An 18,846-nucleotide genomic window follows, 5' to 3' on the forward strand; every position below is an offset into this window, starting at 1 on the left:
GAACTTATTGCAAATAGGCTATTGAAATGGGTTAAACCCCAAGTCTTGGGTTAATGGTAATACTAATGTGTGCTTGCAAGTAATGGTAGTTGTTTTGTCTTTTATATATATATATATATATCCTTTGGTAATCCCTCCATATTATACAGTTGTGATGAGATCGATAAAATGTCAATTTTAGCACATGATAATGAAAAGATTATTTAATGAAGAACGATAAAAAATTTAGAGTCAAATTCATCACGCAGGGTAATATTGGTCAAATTGTGCTCTACCCTTTTTGTGCCAACATCTCTGCAAGTCGTAACAACCATCCTTGTGTCACGTTGTCGCTTCGTGGTCCACCATATGTCCTCTACTGTATTCTTTTTACTCCATTCCTCTAAAAATGGCCTTCATGCCTTATTCTAGCAATTATTATTCTATGGAACATGGTCCACACAACTGTATGGATTATAAATACAAAAATACATTTTTAATATATTAAAAGTATATTATATTATTATTTGAAAGTATGTTATTTTAGTACTAAAAATACATTATTTTATATACTATCAAATAATGTATATTCAATAATTATTACATGGACCATGACGTTGTGTAAACTATAAATAAAAAGTACATTTTTAATGTATTAAAAGTACATCATTTATGTATGTAAAATACATTATTTGAGTACTGAGAGTACATTATTTTATATACTTGATATGGATTAAATCTTCCATATACTCCATGTACAAGATATGTAAAAGAATGTATGTAAAGTATAATGTCAAATCCCATAAATCAGCTCTCAATCCCTTATTTATTTATGTTCTTGAGTCAAATAGAGAGAAAGTAGAGAGCCATGGTCATGTTTAGAGAGAGAGAGAGTCAAGAGAAAAAGCCAAAAGTCCCAGGGCTAAGGCCCTTTATATAGGTCTAGAGACTAACCCGAGCCGTTTGACTTTGACCCGAATCGTCTGACCTCGATCCGACGTAAAACGAGTGCGTGGACATACCGAGAGGTAGAACCGGGGAATATTCCCTATCAATACTATCAAATAATGTACTTTAATATATTAAAAATGTACCTTTTTTTTTTGAATACTACTGACTCTGTTACAATGTAGTATCTGTTCATAGCTACTTTTTCATCCTACTGAAGCACAAAGAGTCAACAGTTGCCTATTAAAAATGTACCTTATATTAATGGTTGGACAATAATTTGGGGTAACCTATATCCCCAATAAACACGTTATATATTGTAGCTTCATAAAATATTTTAATATTATATTTTGAAATTTATACATACACCAGGAGTATTAAATGGGCACGAGTGACAAGTGAGAGAAACATTTTTGTCCATAATGTCCAATGCCTAAATAAGAAGCAGTAGCCCAGTTCAAATTTGTCTCAGAAGTATGTTCAACTAAATTGTTAAAATCCAATTTCAACCCATTTTAAATACCGCAATCCATATACGTTTAGATCGGCCCATTTCCATTTCTCTCCGACAACCACTAATTAGATTGCGGTATTTTAACCCATTTCAGCCCATTTTAAATACCGCAATCCATATGGCTCGATTGATTAATTTGATTAGAATTACTATGATACGTTATTTAAGTACTGAAATTATATTATTTTATCAAATAATATATATTTAATACAAAAATAATATACTTTTAGCATAATAAAAAATATACTTTATATTCCTAGTTCAAACAATTCTGTGGACGGTGGGTTGACTTCGGCATGAGCTGCAGGAAAAATTTGAAAAGTCTCCGTCAACATTCAACGATGAGCAGGAAAGTCCATAGTTTCTTGGACTTTCAGCCTCATCATCCTCCGTTTCCCAGACTCAATCACACTTTGGTGCAAGAAATTTGGATTCCAGAGGCTTTCTAATCTTGTAAGATTCTCCCCACCATTTTCACTTTTACTTTCTCCTTCTCAACTTATTTTCTCTACTTTTCATTTCCCCGCATACAAATAATGGGTTGCAGAAGTTTGATGATCTTTCTGTGTTCCTGTTGAGTGTTGACTTGTTCTTAGCTCTGGGATTTTGATAATAGCCATTCTATTAATAACTATGCCACAGAAAGCTTCTGATTCTGGAAAAGATGGTAACTTTATCTTTGTGGTTATGGTGGTGCAATAGGTGAACATTTGTAAATGGATATATCGCCTAATCCCAAATATCAGATTCATGTGTTTTTATTCTTGGAAGGTCTCACATTCTGTTTTTTTTTTATTGATTTGAGATTTAAAATCCACACAGAAAGATTCAGCTACCCATGGTCCTAGAAAATTGATGATTTTATCTATAATTTGAATGAATAATCTCAATAATGTATTAAAGTAAGCTTTAGGAATCATTGAACACCCCAAATGTTGAGTATTAAATCAAGTTCATAATTATGTTTTCTAATTTAATTTTATGATTTTACTGGTTTTTCTAAAAAATGCATAAGTCACCCTGATCAAGTGTTAGGACAGACGTTTATGTTTATTGGATTAGGTTATTAAGCTTTGATGTAGTTGATGTGGAGCCATCAGGGCCATAAGAATAATAACACCAAGGTTAAAGTGAGTATGAGGAAGGAGATTGAGTGCTTTAATGTTGTTTTGTGAGTAGCAAGAAAAGAGGTTCTGTTTGAAAATTCTGTTATTTGGTAGAAAGAAATTGACTTCAGTTTTAGTAAGTTGGTGTTTCTTGTTAATGATTTTTGTTTTTCCGTTCTTATATATTCAAATTGCTTTGTTATTACCTTTTTTTTCCCCACTTAACAAGCCAGGCAGGATGAATGAACTTGTTGCTATGCTCATATTCACTATAGTTTTTCTGAATCTTGGAGGCCTAGCAAGATCAGATGCCTATTCCCATAGGTATAAAAGGGGAGATGAAGTCCCTCTCTATGGCAACAAGGTTGGGCCATTTCGTAATCCTAGGTAATGGTTTAACATGCCCAACACTGATTTCCAGCACTTTTGTGTTTTTTTTTTATGTTGTAAATATGCTTAGTTCTGGCATGATATACTTGATTTTTAGCCAAAAAGATGATATACGCAAAGAGTGAACTATTTGCGTTTTCTACCTAATTTGTCTTCTTTCTTTTCTTTTCCTACTGCAGTGAAACGTATGCCTTTTTTGATATGCCATTCTGTCCACCAGGTTATCTTCTTTCCTATAGTCAACAGCATATGAGTATAACCAATGCTATACTTATTATTCTTGGTAATTTTTCTTTAATACTCCATATTACATTTCTATTTGTGTTGAAATGAAACATTCACAGATGATCTGAAAAAGAGGAAAGAATCTCTTGGTGAGGCATTGAATGGAGACCGCCTTGTATCTGCTGCGTATAAGCTTCCTTTCTTGGAGGATAAAGAATCCCAAGTCATATGTAAGAAAAAGCTTACAAAGGAAGAAGTTATTCGGTTCAAAAATGCACTTTCACAGGACTACTACCTCCAAATGTACTATGATGACTTGCCTGTGTGGGCTTTTTTTGGGAAGGTTGAAAGGAAGGAAGATGAAGGAGCAGCTGAGTTCCGATATCATCTTTATACTCATTATCACTTTGGAATTTTTTACAATCAGGACCGTGTAATTGAGGTCAATGTTCGAACAGACCCGTATTCTACAGTTGATGTGACAAATGAGAAAGAAATTGATGTGGTGTACTTATACTCCGTAAAGTGGATGGAAACAAATGTTGCGTTTGAGAAGAGAATGGAGAAATACTGGCAGTCCTCCCGTCTACCACATCACTTGGCCATCCATTGGTTCTCTATTACAAACTCATCCGTGATGATTCTCATCTTGATTGGTTGCCTGGCAACAATCTATTTGCGAGTCCTGAGAAGAGATATATTAAAGTAAGAAGTCTAAAGAAACATACATGACTGACTATATGCATTAAAGAATGATGCTATTGACGTTTTATGATTTTCAAAAATTTATTCTTTAATCTCAACCTTCTGAAGGTATTCTCAAGATGATGAATCGAACGAGAACCAAGAAGAGTCTGGGTGGAAAGGACTCCATGGGGATGTATTCCGGTATCCACAACACAAATCTTTGTTCGCTGCAGCTCTTGGTTCTGGAACGCATTTGCTATTGGTGTTAGTATTCATTTAACTTAGAAATTTTCTAACTTTATTGGAGAATTTACATTTCACTGCAACTATTTTTGCAATTACAGTGCAGTATCTATCTTGATTTTAGCCCTGGTTGGTGTATTTCAACCATATGATCGAGGCGTTTTATTGAGGACACTGATCATCATTTATGCTATTACTTTTGGGATTTCGGGATTTACAGCAGTATCTTTTTATCGTCAACTTGAAGGAACCAATTGGGTATGAACAGTTAGATTATGCCTATATGGTTTCACTGCTCTGAAATAATGACCTTGAAATATGAAATGTAAGCCTAAATTTGTGAACATATCGTCTATACTGTGTTTCTCAGATAAGGAATCTGCTGCTGACAGGAGGGATTTTTTGCGGGCCATTCTTTCTTATGTTCTGCTTCCTTAATACTGTTGCCATCAGCTATGGCTCGACTGCTGCAATTCCTTCGGGCGCAATTGTGGTGATTCTTATTTTGTGGATATTTCTTGCCTCGCCCTCGCTATTATTTGGTGGGATTCTCGGGAAGAGTATGGGGTTTGAGTTTCGAGCCCCGTGTCGCACCACAAAGTGTCCTAGAGATATTCCACCATTGCGGTGGTACAGGAGTGTGGTTATTCAGATGGCATTAGCAGGACTTCTACCTTTTCTCGTTATCTACATCGAGCTTTATTATGTATTTGCCAGCGTGTGGGGCCACCGGGTATACACAATATACAACATCCTCTTCATTGTCTTCATTCTCGTTTTAACTGTAACTGCTTTCGTGTCCATTGCTCTCACTTACTTCCAGCTCGTTGCTGAAGATCACAAATGGTGGTGGAGGTGCGGTGCTTCTCGTCTCATCTTAATCTCTTTGTTGAGCATAAATATAATACAAACATAAATGTGCCGTCCAGCTATCAGTTTAGGCTTTTAGTTGAGATGGAGTACATGATTCAATTACATTCACTCCTTGATAAACATGTCGTTCCTCTTAACTTTGAACTGATTTTGGCTGTCGTCTCAACCTAAACAGGTCGTTTCTTTGTGGTGGATCAACCGGGCTATACATCTTTGGCTATGCCATATACTACTACGTGCAACGATCAGACATGAAAGGCTTCATGCAGGTCTCTTTCTTCTTCGGGTACATGGCCTGTATTAGCTATGGCGTCTTTCTCATGTTGGGCGCGGTGGGGTATCGTGCCTCGTTGCTATTTGTTCGGCATATTTACAACTCTATCAAATGTGAGTAGTTGCCATACTTTGGGTCTTGGTTTTGTAGAGTCAATCAGCTGGTTTGGTTGAAGCCTTGAAATTGTTAAAGGGTGAAGAAGTGGAGTGTTGGGTGTATAGTGTTTGGACTAACTCAAATATACAGAGATTGGGGGTACTTGAAGTATGTTAGTAACTCATAAATGATACTCTCTGTCTCATTTTATATGTTCTATTTAATAGTTTGGGTCAAATTTTGTTATTGAATCAGACACATAAAAATGATGAAGAAAGTATGGCAAATTATGATGTGGACTCAGGTCCACCTTGCAAGGTGGACCTAGGTCCAAAACTACGTCGTTTTTGTCATCTCTTTTTTTTTTTTTTTTTAAAAAAAAAATTAGTAAACATATTGTTGAATATAGAGTTGTTAAAAAATGTGTGAATGTAGAGTATATATCGTAAATGTAGATTTATGATTGTGTGAATGTAGAGTTGCCCAGAAATGTATGAATGTGGAGGTTTCAAATTGTGAATATGGAGTATAGAAATCGTGAATGTAGAGTTATGCATGTGTGAATCTGTAATAGAGTTAAGAAGTTCTAACAACTTGTAGCCCTGTAATGTGTGAATGTGGAGTTCTCAAGTTGTGAATGTGGAGTATAGGACCTATGAATATAGAGTTTTGAATGTGTAAATGCATAACAGTGGTAATATAGTTACTAAACATATAATCATGTAATGTGTGAATGTAGAGTATAATGTATGTGAATGTAGAGTATAGTGTATGTGAATGTAGACTCAGGTCCACCTTGCATAACAACCCAGAAAGTACATATTTAATAGTTTGAGTCAAATTTCGTTTGAACGATGTTTGGTTCACAGGATTGAAATAAATGAAATAAGAATATTATTACAGAATGGATGAAGTAGAAATAGATTATAATATTAAAGAAAAAATGGTCAAATAGGTCATCGAACTTTACCTGAAAAGTTAATTAGGCCTCTAAACATTTTAAATGTGTCATTACACCCATCAACAATTTATTTCAATGAAATGAAGCTTAAAAACTAGTTAGTGACTTGTACTAGAATTTTGGCAACTCGACGGCGACATTTCAAACAACAAAGCAATCGACAAATAATCGCCGATCACTTTTGAAGAACAGAGAAGGAGACCAAGGTTGCCTTCTCATTGGAGATTTCAAGGTCTCCAGCAAAATCAGATGACAATCAAATAATGAGACCAAGGTTGCCTTCTCATTGGAGATTTCAAGGTGAGAAGGTGACCACTGTGATCGTGGACTCCAGCAAAAGGATATGACAATCATATGATTAAAGATGTGTTATTAACTCAGTACTTTCTTCAAATTAGGTATAATTTTAAAAATTTCAACGGTATCAGAGCCACAGAATTTCAAACTCATGCTCTGATATCAAATTAAATAATATATATGATACTTAACACATCAAAATTACATGTTTGTTTGCACACATTGGCGGGAGCTCCATGGTAGCGCTGGAGGCGATGCTCTCGCTGTCAGACCCCGAGCGGCGCCGGAAGATTTGGTATGGGAAGAACAGATTTAGTATCCTGGATTGCTACCAAGAATAGCTTTCCAGTATTAAAATATCTTCATCTCAGACATTGTGCTAATCTTGACGCTGTCCCGCCTTCATTTGCTGAAATAGAAAGCCTCAGAGTAATCGAGTTGTTCCGTACAAATAGTAGGGCAACTATTTCTGCTTGCGTGATATTTAAACAAAAACAAGAAAAGAAGAATACAAAGAAGAGCGATACATTTGTGTTCTCTATCTATCTTCCCTAAGCTCTATATATCCTCTTGATCAATACTATATATTAAGCCAAATATATTTTACTATAGAGTATCATTTATATTAATATGGTAAAATACGGGTACGAAACTATAACCGGAAAATACGATCTGTTATTGCCTCAAAGATCCAAACCCGGTTTACAAGTCAAGTATGGGCTCGAAGGGCTCGGCAGGTCGGCAGTGGGCTTCCCTACTATCCGAGCTCACTTCAAGGCTTAATCAAGAATCAGCCAAAAGATCCTCTCTCCCCTCATAAATGCGGTATTTATAAGAGGGAAAAGTGTGAACGCCGGGCCTCCGGCATGACGGGAACGTGGCGCGCATGCACCCGCCTCACTCTGTGCCCAAGCGGGAAGGAGCACGTGCCGGCCTTTGGCACGCCACGTTAAGGATCGGTTGAAGGTACTGTTCGGCCCGTGACGCCCGACCTCACACTAATCCGCCCGACCAGCCGGTCTCCCGACCTTACGGCCTCGGACCGGTCCGGAGTGTATCCGACCGGTCCTGGAGTATATTTACTATCATATATATTTATCAATTGAATTATAACTAATCAACACAAATATTTTTTTTAAAATAATTATTTAAATAATTACCTAGACTAGCATCCCTTTATAACAATATTTTTTCTGAGTTCCTTAAAAAAAACATCTCTCTATAATAGATACATATAAATATGGCTTATGCAATAAAATAAAAATAAAATAATAAGAATTGAATCTTCTTAATATAAATAGAACATTTATGTCAATTATTAGTCATTTTAAATCATTTAAATTATTTAATATAATTATAGTGTTAACATTAGACAATAATGTTGTGCACTTAATTTCGGGTATAGTGAGATATATACTAGTATTGATAATAAATATTGATGTTTACCAAGGAGTAGCATAGCACAATTAGCCATATTTTAGCATTAAGTAAAGAAAAGGAAATAAAATAAGAAGAATTATACCCTCAAAAAAAATAAGAAGAATTATATGACTCTGTTTGGTAAAGTTTATTAAGTTACAAATAAATTATAAACTCTGTTTGATAAAATATATGAAGCTTAAAATAATAATAACTTATTTTTATGTTTATTAATTTGTAAATATGACATCATCTAAATGGATCAAAACTCTAAAATCTCAGTTTATCTTTTTATTTTTTTTTACACTTATCAACTTATTTAACAACTAATACCAAATACTTTAATTTCAATCAATTAGTTATTAGTTACTAGTTTTTAAATTTTAACTAACTTTTTAACTAGGTGTATAAAACAAACGGAGTGAATTTTTAGACCCACGTAGTAGTATATATGTGTTTAGGGATTTTAACAAACGGATATTGTTTATATTCGTTTGTTAAAATTTTCAGAGTGCGAGTGTTTGTTTGTTAAAGTTTTTAAAAATTATGGCCGTATTCGTTTGTTAATGGTTCGTTAACGTTCGCGAACATGTTTATGGCACTAAACAAACAAACGCATGTACATGTTTATAATTTGTTCGTGAATAAGAAATAGTCTATGTTCATGAACAATAACCGAACAAACAATGACTATAAAAAAATTAGCCTAAACTAAAGTAGTTTAAAATTAAAAATTAAAATAAAATAAATTATACTCAAATGAGTTGTTTAAGCAAACACTAAACAAGCATGTTCATCATGAATATTATTAAACGAACACTAATAAATGCATTCACGAGCTCTTAGCAAATACGCATACAAATGTTCATAATCTGTTTGTTTATCAAATTAAATGAGCTTTAAAATTTGTTCATTTATGAACATAAACAAACACTTATATCGAATACGAATACAAATTATTTAATGAAAGCTCTATTCGTTAATACATATAGGTGTTCAGATTTTTATTAGAATACAAAAATGAAAACACTTAAATTATTAATTACCGTGCAATATAGCAAATCATCTTCCGACTAAAATAATTAGAAGATGAAGAAGAGTGCTGAGTGCACCAAGAAGTCAAATACATAGTAAATTTACTCTCCTTTAATTTGATTACTCCGTATTTTTTATCAAACAATTTCGATTGTTAAAGATTATAATTAATTATCAATTTATAATATTTATAATTAATTACATCATTAACAAAGCACAACGTGCTATGTTAAATAAAAAATTTTATTACCAAAATGCTTTTAATATTTCTGGTTTTTCTTACACTGAAATTATTAATAGCAAATAAAATTATGTTAGTTCCTACTAAAATTAGAAAGAGATGAAGAAGAGTGTACTAAGGAGTCACATACACCCGCAGTAAACTTTCTCTCCTCCGATCAAACAATTTATCATTTTTCCCCAACTGCGTTTCCTTAATTCTCAGCCATTGTCTGTCTTTTAATTTCTTTCATCGTACAAACAAAATCCTTAATGGTAATGGCGGCTGTTTCTGCCGAAGCAATCATGGCCGTCCTCTCCGTTCTCACGTGTACCTTTCTTTTCATCACCACCGTCCAATCAGACGCCTCTGATCACCGGTACAAAGCTGGAGACCCCGTCCCTCTCTACGCTAACAAGGTGGGTCCCTTCCATAACCCCAGGTACGTCCCCCCACCCCACCCCCACCCACCACCCATATATCTCTGTATATATATGTATACACACCCTCATGTACATTAATTAGTATTGTAGACACCCTAAAAATTTTCATGAATTCTGTTTCAATTTTCTTGATTATGATACTATGATGTTTGCCTTCATTGATCTCGAATTTTTTTTTTAATGTCATTTTCAGTTAAGGAGTGTATGTTTTAACATGGTGTTGTTATATTTGTAGTTTTTATAATTTTTTTTTTGGGTTAATTTAATTATATCTAGTTGTTTTTGTTTTACAGTGAGACCTATAGATATTTTGACCTTCCCTTCTGTACTCCAGGTTTTTATTTTCTTCACTCTCTTAACTTTATTATTAATTGTTATAACTTCTAAGGTGCCATTTACCCGGCCTAGTGTCATACTCAATCAGAGTGTGTTGAGTGGGCTGATTGATATTGGTGTTGATAGTACTCAGTGTGCCTAGTGTGTCGATTGACATTGGTGTCAAGTGTGTCGATTAACACTAGTGTTGATAGTACATTGTGTGCCAATTGACACTCATGTCGATAGTATTTGTCCAGTGTGCTTATTGACACTAGTGCCGATAGTATCCGGTGTTGATATTACTCCGTGTGCCTACTGACACCGGTGTCAATAGTACTTGTCCGGTGTGTTGATTGACACTAGTGCCAATAGTACCGAGTGTGCTGATTGACATTGGTGTCAATAGTACTCAGTGTGCTAATTAACATTGGTGAGAGTAGTACTTGGTGTGCTGATTGACACGGGTGTTTATAGTACCCCGTGTCCCAATTGACACCTCTATCGATTGTACTTACTTGGTGTGTTGTTAACACTAGTACCGATAATACCTACTTGCTGAACCGATTGACACTGGTATCTTGACACTAGCGCTGATAATACCTGCTTGGTGTACCGATTGACAGTGATATTGATAGTATTCGTGTGCCGATTGACACTACCCGGTGTACTATACATGACTGTAATGGTTTTCAATAGCAACCGATACAACCATGATTGAATTCCCAATTGATGAATGATGAATGAGAATTTGAGTGAAAGTGCATGCAGATCATGTGAAAGAGAAGAAGGAAGATCTAGGGGAGGTGCTAAATGGAGATAGGCTAGTAAGTGGTCCATATGCCCTTGATTTCTTGATCAACAAACAATCTGAAGTTCTGTGCAGAAGGAGGATGACAAAGAAGGAAGTTGCAATCTTCAGAAGAGCAGTGGATAAAGACTATTACTTTCAGATGTACTATGATGACCTCCCAATCTGGGGACTTCTAGGCAGAGTTGAGAGGGAAGGCCTAGATGATCCCAAGGATTACAAGTACTATCTCTACAAACACACTCATTTCGACATTCATTACAACAAAGATCGCGTTATCGAGATCAATGCCAGGACTGATCCTCACGCGGTTATAGACTTGACAGAGGCGAAAGAACTTGATGCAGAGTTCACTTACACCGTGAAATGGAAGGAAACAGATATCCCTTTCGAGAACAGAATGGATAAGTTCTTCCAGACTTCTTCTCTGCCCCATCATCTCGAGATTCATTGGTTCTCGATCATAAACTCGTGTGTCACTGTTCTTCTGTTAACCGCTTTCCTTGCCACCATTCTGTTGCGAGTCCTCAAGAATGACTTCATCAAGTAAGAAATTAAAGTTAGCATTTTCCTAGGTTTTGTTTTTTTTCGCCCGTCTTATGCTCTAACCATCTGTTGATAGGTATGCTCGTGATGAAGAGGCGGTTGATGATCAGGAGGAGACCGGGTGGAAGTACATACATGGCGATGTGTTTCGATTTCCCAAACATAAGTCTTTGTTTTCAGCTGCTCTTGGCTGTGGCACCCAGCTTTTTACACTGTTAGTACCTTCTGTGTTCTCGACTAAAAGTTTAAGCTAATAGTGAGACTGCACATTTATATTGAAAACCAGAATTCTGCAATTTCAGTCCTAAAATCTGCAGATTTTGGCTGTTTTGTTACATGTGCATACAGGGCAATTTTCATTTTTATGCTAGCTCTAGTGGGCGTTTTCTATCCGTATAACCGGGGATCACTATTTACTGCGCTGCTGGTTATATATGCACTCACTTCTGGCATTGCTGGGTACACTGCAACCTCGTTTTATTTCATGCTCGAGGGAACAAATTGGGTAAGTTTTCTTTTACTTGCTTCTGGGAATGAAGTTCGTAGCGTGTGTGATGTAATGGCCTTAAAGTGCTACTGGTAACAGGTGAGAAACCTGCTGTTAACCGGGGGCCTATTCTGTGGCCCTCTGGTCATCACATTCTGCTTCCTCAATTCTGTTGCCATTGCGTATAGCTCGACTGCAGCATTGCCATTCGGGACGATTATGGTTATAGTACTAATCTGGACGTTAGTGACATCGCCATTGCTGGTTTTAGGAGGAATTGCGGGGAAGAATAGCAGAACGGAGTTCCATGCTCCATGCCGAACTACAAAGTATCCCAGAGAAATTCCCGAGCTGCCTTGGTATCGATCGACAGTGCCTCAGATGGGAATGGCGGGGTTTCTGCCATTCTCTGCTATATATATCGAGCTTTATTACATATTCGCAAGCGTTTGGGGTCATAAAATCTACACGATTTATAGCATTCTTTTCATCGTTTTCATCATCCTTCTGATTGTCACGGCGTTCATCACCATCGCCCTCACCTACTTCCAGTTAGCTGCAGAAGATCATGAATGGTGGTGGAGGTCTGCAACTCTGCATTGCTATTCTCGGTTTATGTTTCTGAAATTTCGTACAATTTGACTGTTGGTTTTCTGATATTTGTTTCGTTTTAGTGTTTATATGTCTGGTAGTCCTGCCAAGACTTTCTGGTTAGTGGCACCAAGTAGGTTGAGAAAGTAGTTATGAACAGATACTGCATTGTAACAGAGTCAGTAGTACTCAAAATATGTCTGGTAGTTCTAACGTAGTCCATGTTATCTGCAACGAGTTCCCGCTAATGATCTGAACTGGATCGGGTGCAGGTCGTTTCTATGTGGTGGCTCAACCGGCATCTTCATCTACGCCTACTGCTTGTACTACTACTACGCGAGATCAGACATGTTTGGTTTCATGCAGACCTCGTTTTTCTTCGGGTACATGGCTTGCGTCTGCTATGGCTTCTTCCTGATGCTCGGGTCTGTAGGTTTTCGCGCTGCGCTGGTCTTCGTTCGGCATATTTATCGGTCTATAAAGTGCGAGTAGACAGAGATGGATGGAGGGCTTTGCAGTTTCTGTGGTGTTTGTTAAGGTTTGGTCATACAAAATTTGATCTGCAGAGTGAAGTATAAGTTTTGGTTCATTTAGAAGCACAAACTGTGAACTGTTTCTGTTGCTGATGTTACAGCCTTGGAGAGTTGAGTGAATCTGTGTATCAAAACTTGTTTACTTGTTTGTTCCAATGTTGTTTATAAAATTAATTTACTAAGTCAAGTAGCTCGTGGTTTGTGACATTACTATTACCATGTTACCATTTCAGACAGTGGTTTAAGTCTTATCCAATCAAGAATGTTGGCGTAATTGCGGTGAGTAGATACTAAATTTCTCTGAGTGCACTCAAATAGTGTACATGTATCATCCAAGAACAATGGTAGATTTTGGCATGTACTTGATATAATGACAAATTAGTACATATTTTTACTGTATTAATGTATGTTACCATCTGTCCATCTCTAACATACCCTCGTAATTAAAGAAAAAAAGACTAAATCTTTATTTACAATTTACAATGCAACTTACAAATTTTCAATGAATTTTATTCTTCTTGAATTCTTTACTTCATCTTTTTTTTTTTTTTAATAAATAATATTTGACAGACATTATAAAAGAATTATTAGTAATACAATAGTAAAATACCTAAGACGAGGTGACATTAGACATAAGCTGCCCCATGGATGGCGTGCTGTTACTAAGATTCGGTCTTGCCAAATTTCTATACCCTTTTTGCATCAAAAGCCCCACCCATTATCACCATAATAATGCTGCCCCAAATTTAAGGGAAATATTTACAAAAACATTAAAAAAAATTAATTTACAAAAGATTTTTTTTTTAAATGCAAGCTAATCTCAGTCCAATCAATTATTAGAAGTTAGACTCAACCAATTAGATAATTTCTTTAATTCTTATTTTAAAAACTATACTTGTACACGCAGTAAGTAATATTAATATTGTCATCACATATACCGATTTTATTGGAGTAAGAAAAAAAGAAAAGAAAAATTGCATGCAATATAATATCAATAAAGAATAAGAAATTGGCATTGGAAGTTCATTCAAGTTCAATATGAAGTGGATATTTGTATTGATTGAATAGTTTCATTTGCAAGAGTGTTGAGTGATTTTTGATTGCTTGAATGATGTTTGTCCTCTCCTAACTACAAACTCTATAAGAGTTGTATAGTCTTAATTTATAGAGTCTTAATTTATAGTAGTGTTTGACAATTAGCTGATAGTTGATAACGGATTGTGTTAGCAGATAATTGATAGTTGATTATATTAATTATTTTGATGACTAACTAGTAGTATTAACGGTTTGTAGGAAAATGTTTCGTAAATTATTTGTTTATTGTTTGTGGGTAACTTGCAAAATGATTTTAAGGATGTGAATATATTATTTATTTATTAAATTATCTTTAAATTATTTTTAATTTTAGGTATAAAATTTGAGGAATCGAGGAAAAAATGATTGAAAAATAGTGGTGTGTGTTTTTTGAAAATAGGATCAATAATTGCAAGCGTGATAAGGGTTCAAGTCAAAGCTTTCTCATTCTTCTTTTTTACTTTTTTTCCCTCAATGCTAATCCATAACAGGTTGCTTATTATGAGTATCACTTTGCTTTTTCTTTTTTTTTTTTCTTTATCCTTCTTTATTATTATTATTTTTTTGTGTAAATCTTTTTTAGTGAAATAGTAAATATAGTATAACAATATCTACTTATAATTTATAAAACTTGACAACGACAACGAGCGAGATTGTTATATATTTTTTAGAATGAAATAACAACAAAATCAAATGAAAATAATTTACAAGAGTCCATCTTTCAATGTTGTAGTTTGTTTACCCGTTATCTCAAGTTGTTGAGTTACTTTGAACTACTTTTGATATCATATGAGAAAATTTTCTAGCTTCCGTTATTATTGTATTCATGAAATTCAAATATACATTTTTATTTGAAGAAAAATTGAACTTAGCTCCTTCAATTGAAAATCACATGTAAGGATTTATTTATAATTGTAGATAATAATATAAATAATGAATTAATGATGAGCAAATAGATATTGGAAATAAATTGGCCTAAGAGTATAGGCATTATATTTCAACCATTATTTTGAGTGGAAAGCTATTATGAGAAGAATTTGGATTAGGATCGGAATGAATTGGACATATATAACTTTTGTATTCTACTCAATCATATCAACCTATACCAAGCACTACACAAACAATTATTATACAATAGTATATGAAATAGACAAGGAATTGAAGTATTTCTTGATCCAATTAAGAGTAATTTTTGCCTTTGCCACAAAGGAATTGATGAATTGTGTTTACAAGTGACTTGCATGGGGGGTTTGAACTTTTAACTTGACATTGAATTTTAAAGGGTAAAATTTATTAAGAAATTCTATCAATATAATTCAGGGATTAATTTTTCATCCCACCCTCCCCCCAGCCCCAAATAGAATTGTAGATTTTCAAGCCACAATGTTACTTACCCATAAAAGATGAAATCTTTCGCCCCAAGAGTCCATACACTCCAGCCCAATACAATGGCGGATGAGTACAGTAAATCACGACGACTCAACGCCCTCTTAGCTAGATAATAAGAAGACCAGTGCTTGGTGTCCACAAATAACCCACCACATTAGGTGTAACTATTACATTGCGATTTTCAAAATATTACTTTGCCAGGTTCCGGGCTTGCAATTGATTGAGAGCGCTCCTAACATAAGATTTTCTTTTTGGATGAGCTAAGAGAATTTATTATTATTATTATTATTTTTAAGTCAGCATATATTGCATTGTATAGTTGTGTTTGATGGTAAGACAAGGCAGTTTTCGGCCGGTTTGGAGAGGATCTGTGAGTTGAAAAGTGAAAACCCACTAGGATCTTGAATTGAAAAAAAACACTCAATATTTAATCATGATGCCTATGCTATAGGACCCACTCAATTCAACCTTAACCCATAATTATAAATACAAATGTTCCAATTTTATGGTCAATAATATATGTGATTGTAAAAGATATTATCAGTATTAATATCGATTGAAATTTCAGTATTTATTTATGCAATAATATTATATATCAAAGAAACATGTTACACGGAAACCTAATTAACACCGCAAAGTATGATGTGAGATTTAAATTTTAAAACTTTTTATTTAGATATAAGAATCTCATGGTAACTAGATCTTATATATATTGATATGATAAGAGAGTATACAATAAAAATATGATGTTTTGTTACTAGTTGTAGGTTGGATTAACTCATAGGATTTCCTTTTTGGAGGATATATCAGGTAACTCTCCGGATCGAATACGTGTTTACTTTAATTATTGTTTTTTCATTTTTCTATTTTTTTTTTCAATTTTCAATTCTCTGTTACAAGTAAAACATATTTAAAATATATATATATTTTTCAATCTTTTATTTTTATTTTTATTTTTTTAAAATCTGATATTAGTAAAACTTGATAGAGACACATGATGCTTTCCTTATTGGGTGGTGAATGATGGTGATGAGCAGTACTACGTACCTCAGTGCTAATTTAAAGTCTTTCTAAAAGTTCAAAATGATCTGTAAAACAATTTTGACACACAGGGAATTTTTGTCCTGGACTAGATATATTATCCCATCCAACCCTAACTTCCTAACACTAATTTCCCCAAATTTCTTCGTTCCATACAACGTTGTTACATGCACTAGTTTCTGTCACTAACTTACATCATATATATATATATATATATGGACTTCATTTCAATCATAATTATTTCATTATAGTACTCCGTAATATTTTTTTAATTTTTTATTTTTGATTTTATTAATTTATTTTAACTTTAATTAAAATATTTCACTTTCAATTCAAAATGTTTTTACTTTTCAAACGACATTTCATCACCAAGTTAGCTTATTACGTTTAAACACATCTTGAACACTTAGAACTTAAAGTAGAACATCCTTTAAAATACTAAATATGAAATGAACTAATCTTATATACCGATTAAATATAAAAATATTATTATAGACGAGTGATTAAAAATTAAATAAATTAGTTTTTTTTTAACATTCTATTCTTTACAAGGTACTATTTGTTTTATACATGGCAGATCCAGTATGGAGGCAGTGGGGGCAGTTGCCCCCCTCTCCCACCCTACCTCACCCCTTATATATAGGGGACCTTTGCATATATATAGTAAATGTTTAGATATAGGTAAACAATATATATATAAAAGTTATTCAAAGATGAAGTAGCTTAAATGGTTAATTGGTTAAGTATGTATGTGTTGTATGTAGTAGAGGTTAAGAGGTCAAATCTTCCACTACTTAATTAATCTTTCCTTCCAAAATGCCTCATTTGTTTTAATTTTTTGCCCCTACTCAATGAAATAATTTCTGGCTTCGTCCCTGATTTTATACTTCCTCAATCTTTTTGAGCCCAAAGAATCAATGCCCTCACTAATATAGTAACGGAGATGTTATCACATACACTACGTAATAGTTGGCAAATAAATTATTACTTTAAAAATGGAGGCATTTGGAAACTAGCGGATATCTCATAACAAATTGTTTTAGCAGATAGCTGTTAGAAACAAAATCCAATAAACTATCATGAACACTCTATGTGATGGACTCAACGAAAAGGTGTTGAAAAAAATAAAACTAAACTTGTGACATTTTGATATGAGAATCATGTTTTACCTACTCGTCCACTCCTTTCATAGCAGTGTAATCTAAAGATTTAACTATACAATAAGTTGACATACATTTGTTATATCCATTGAAATTTCTCCCTTACTCTCATCTTTTCCATAAGTATATCGAATTCTCAGATTCGATGGTCTGGCATGGGGTTGAAGTCCAGTGGAAATAATGATGAATGGAAAGGCAGTGATCGTTCTTGTGGCTGGGGAATACAGATGGCATGGGTTCACTATCACTTTTTATTTTGTAAAGAAATTAAAATGGACAAACTTTTGTAGTATATATTAACTTTATAATTTTATCATATATTATCAGTGATGTTACAATCTGGCCTCTACTAAAATTACTCATTTCAATTGTATTTTTTAAAATACTGTATTAATTTTCTATCGGATTATTGTGTGAATTTTTTATTAACTCAATAGGTTTGTTGATCTTTCCAAACTGACAGCTCATATGTTTTTTCTTTTTTCACTTTTTTTTCCTATGATCTCTCACACATATATAGTATATATGAGTTATTATATTCCATATTTTTTCTTTAAAAAAATGCATAACCATGAACGAAAATCCAATCACACCTAGAGTTAACCATTTTCCTTATCTTTTGAGTGTCCCCTCACTTGGATGGATGATTGCCCATATTTTCTTAAAGATATACGGAGTAATATTTTAAATTTTAAAAACTTATAGTTGTTTTGATTATTAGTGTTTCAGATACGATACATGAAAAAACAAATATATTTATGACCAATTACTCCCTGATTCAAACCCCCTTTGGATCTAATCCTAAAAGTTAACTTTTTTCTTCTAGCTGATAATAGGTCCATAATTTTTTTTTTAAATAAATATACTCTCTTGCAAGATAAGCATGCTTCAATTTCATTTCTCTCTTATTATTTCACTAAACAACTTTTGGTTAAAGAACTGAATTTTCAAAACATTTTGTGTATATTTTATCATGTAATAATTGTAAAGTTGTGGAGGCATATAAGTTTGAATTATTTTTCAAATTTAATGGTCCTTCACCGCTTCTGCACTAAAGACGAGTGGATGAGATAAATCTCCACTCTATTACAATGCAGTATCTACCTATTGAAGCACAAGAGTCAGTATTGACTTCTCCACTCTATTACAATGCAGTATCTACCTATTGAAAGAGTCAGTATTGACTTCT

At 34.0% G+C, this 18,846-nt stretch overlaps 2 protein-coding genes across 2 annotated transcripts; both read left to right on the forward strand.

Annotated features, from left to right (window-relative positions):
- The first annotated feature begins 1,790 nt into the window (after positions 1-1,790).
- On the forward strand, positions 1,791-5,622 carry LOC116026197 (transmembrane 9 superfamily member 3-like). The gene is made up of 8 exons (XM_031267666.1): positions 1,791-1,894; positions 2,781-2,934; positions 3,117-3,157; positions 3,282-3,867; positions 3,976-4,113; positions 4,194-4,350; positions 4,463-4,947; positions 5,141-5,622. The coding sequence occupies exons 2-8, from the start codon at positions 2,786-2,788 to the stop codon at positions 5,358-5,360; spliced, it is 1,776 nt and encodes a 591-aa protein (XP_031123526.1). The 5' UTR covers positions 1,791-1,894; positions 2,781-2,785; the 3' UTR covers positions 5,361-5,622.
- A 3,923-nt stretch (positions 5,623-9,545) lies between these two features.
- LOC116026091 (transmembrane 9 superfamily member 3-like) lies at positions 9,546-13,171 on the forward strand. Its single transcript, XM_031267541.1, has 7 exons — positions 9,546-9,709; positions 10,004-10,044; positions 10,797-11,382; positions 11,459-11,596; positions 11,731-11,887; positions 11,969-12,453; positions 12,733-13,171. Exons 1-7 carry the CDS (start codon positions 9,546-9,548, stop codon positions 12,950-12,952), a joined length of 1,791 nt encoding a protein of 596 aa, XP_031123401.1. The 3' UTR covers positions 12,953-13,171.
- The last annotated feature ends 5,675 nt before the right edge of the window (positions 13,172-18,846 follow it).

The sequence above is a fragment of the Ipomoea triloba genome, chromosome 7 (genome assembly GCF_003576645.1).
Source record: "Ipomoea triloba cultivar NCNSP0323 chromosome 7, ASM357664v1".
NCBI classification, from domain to species: Eukaryota; Viridiplantae; Streptophyta; class Magnoliopsida; order Solanales; family Convolvulaceae; genus Ipomoea; species Ipomoea triloba.

Coding starts and splice junctions, on each gene's coding strand:
- LOC116026197 (XM_031267666.1), top strand. CDS start 2,786: ATGAATGAACTTGTTGCTATGCTCATATTCACTATAGTTTTTCTGAAT. Junction 2,935..3,116: donor GGGCCATTTCGTAATCCTAG/GTAATGGTTTAA, acceptor TTCCTACTGCAG/TGAAACGTATGCCTTTTTTG. Junction 4,948..5,140: donor GATCACAAATGGTGGTGGAG/GTGCGGTGCTTC, acceptor CAACCTAAACAG/GTCGTTTCTTTGTGGTGGAT.
- LOC116026091 (XM_031267541.1), top strand. CDS start 9,546: ATGGCGGCTGTTTCTGCCGAAGCAATCATGGCCGTCCTCTCCGTTCTC. Junction 10,045..10,796: donor CCTTCCCTTCTGTACTCCAG/GTTTTTATTTTC, acceptor AAGTGCATGCAG/ATCATGTGAAAGAGAAGAAG. Junction 12,454..12,732: donor GATCATGAATGGTGGTGGAG/GTCTGCAACTCT, acceptor GATCGGGTGCAG/GTCGTTTCTATGTGGTGGCT.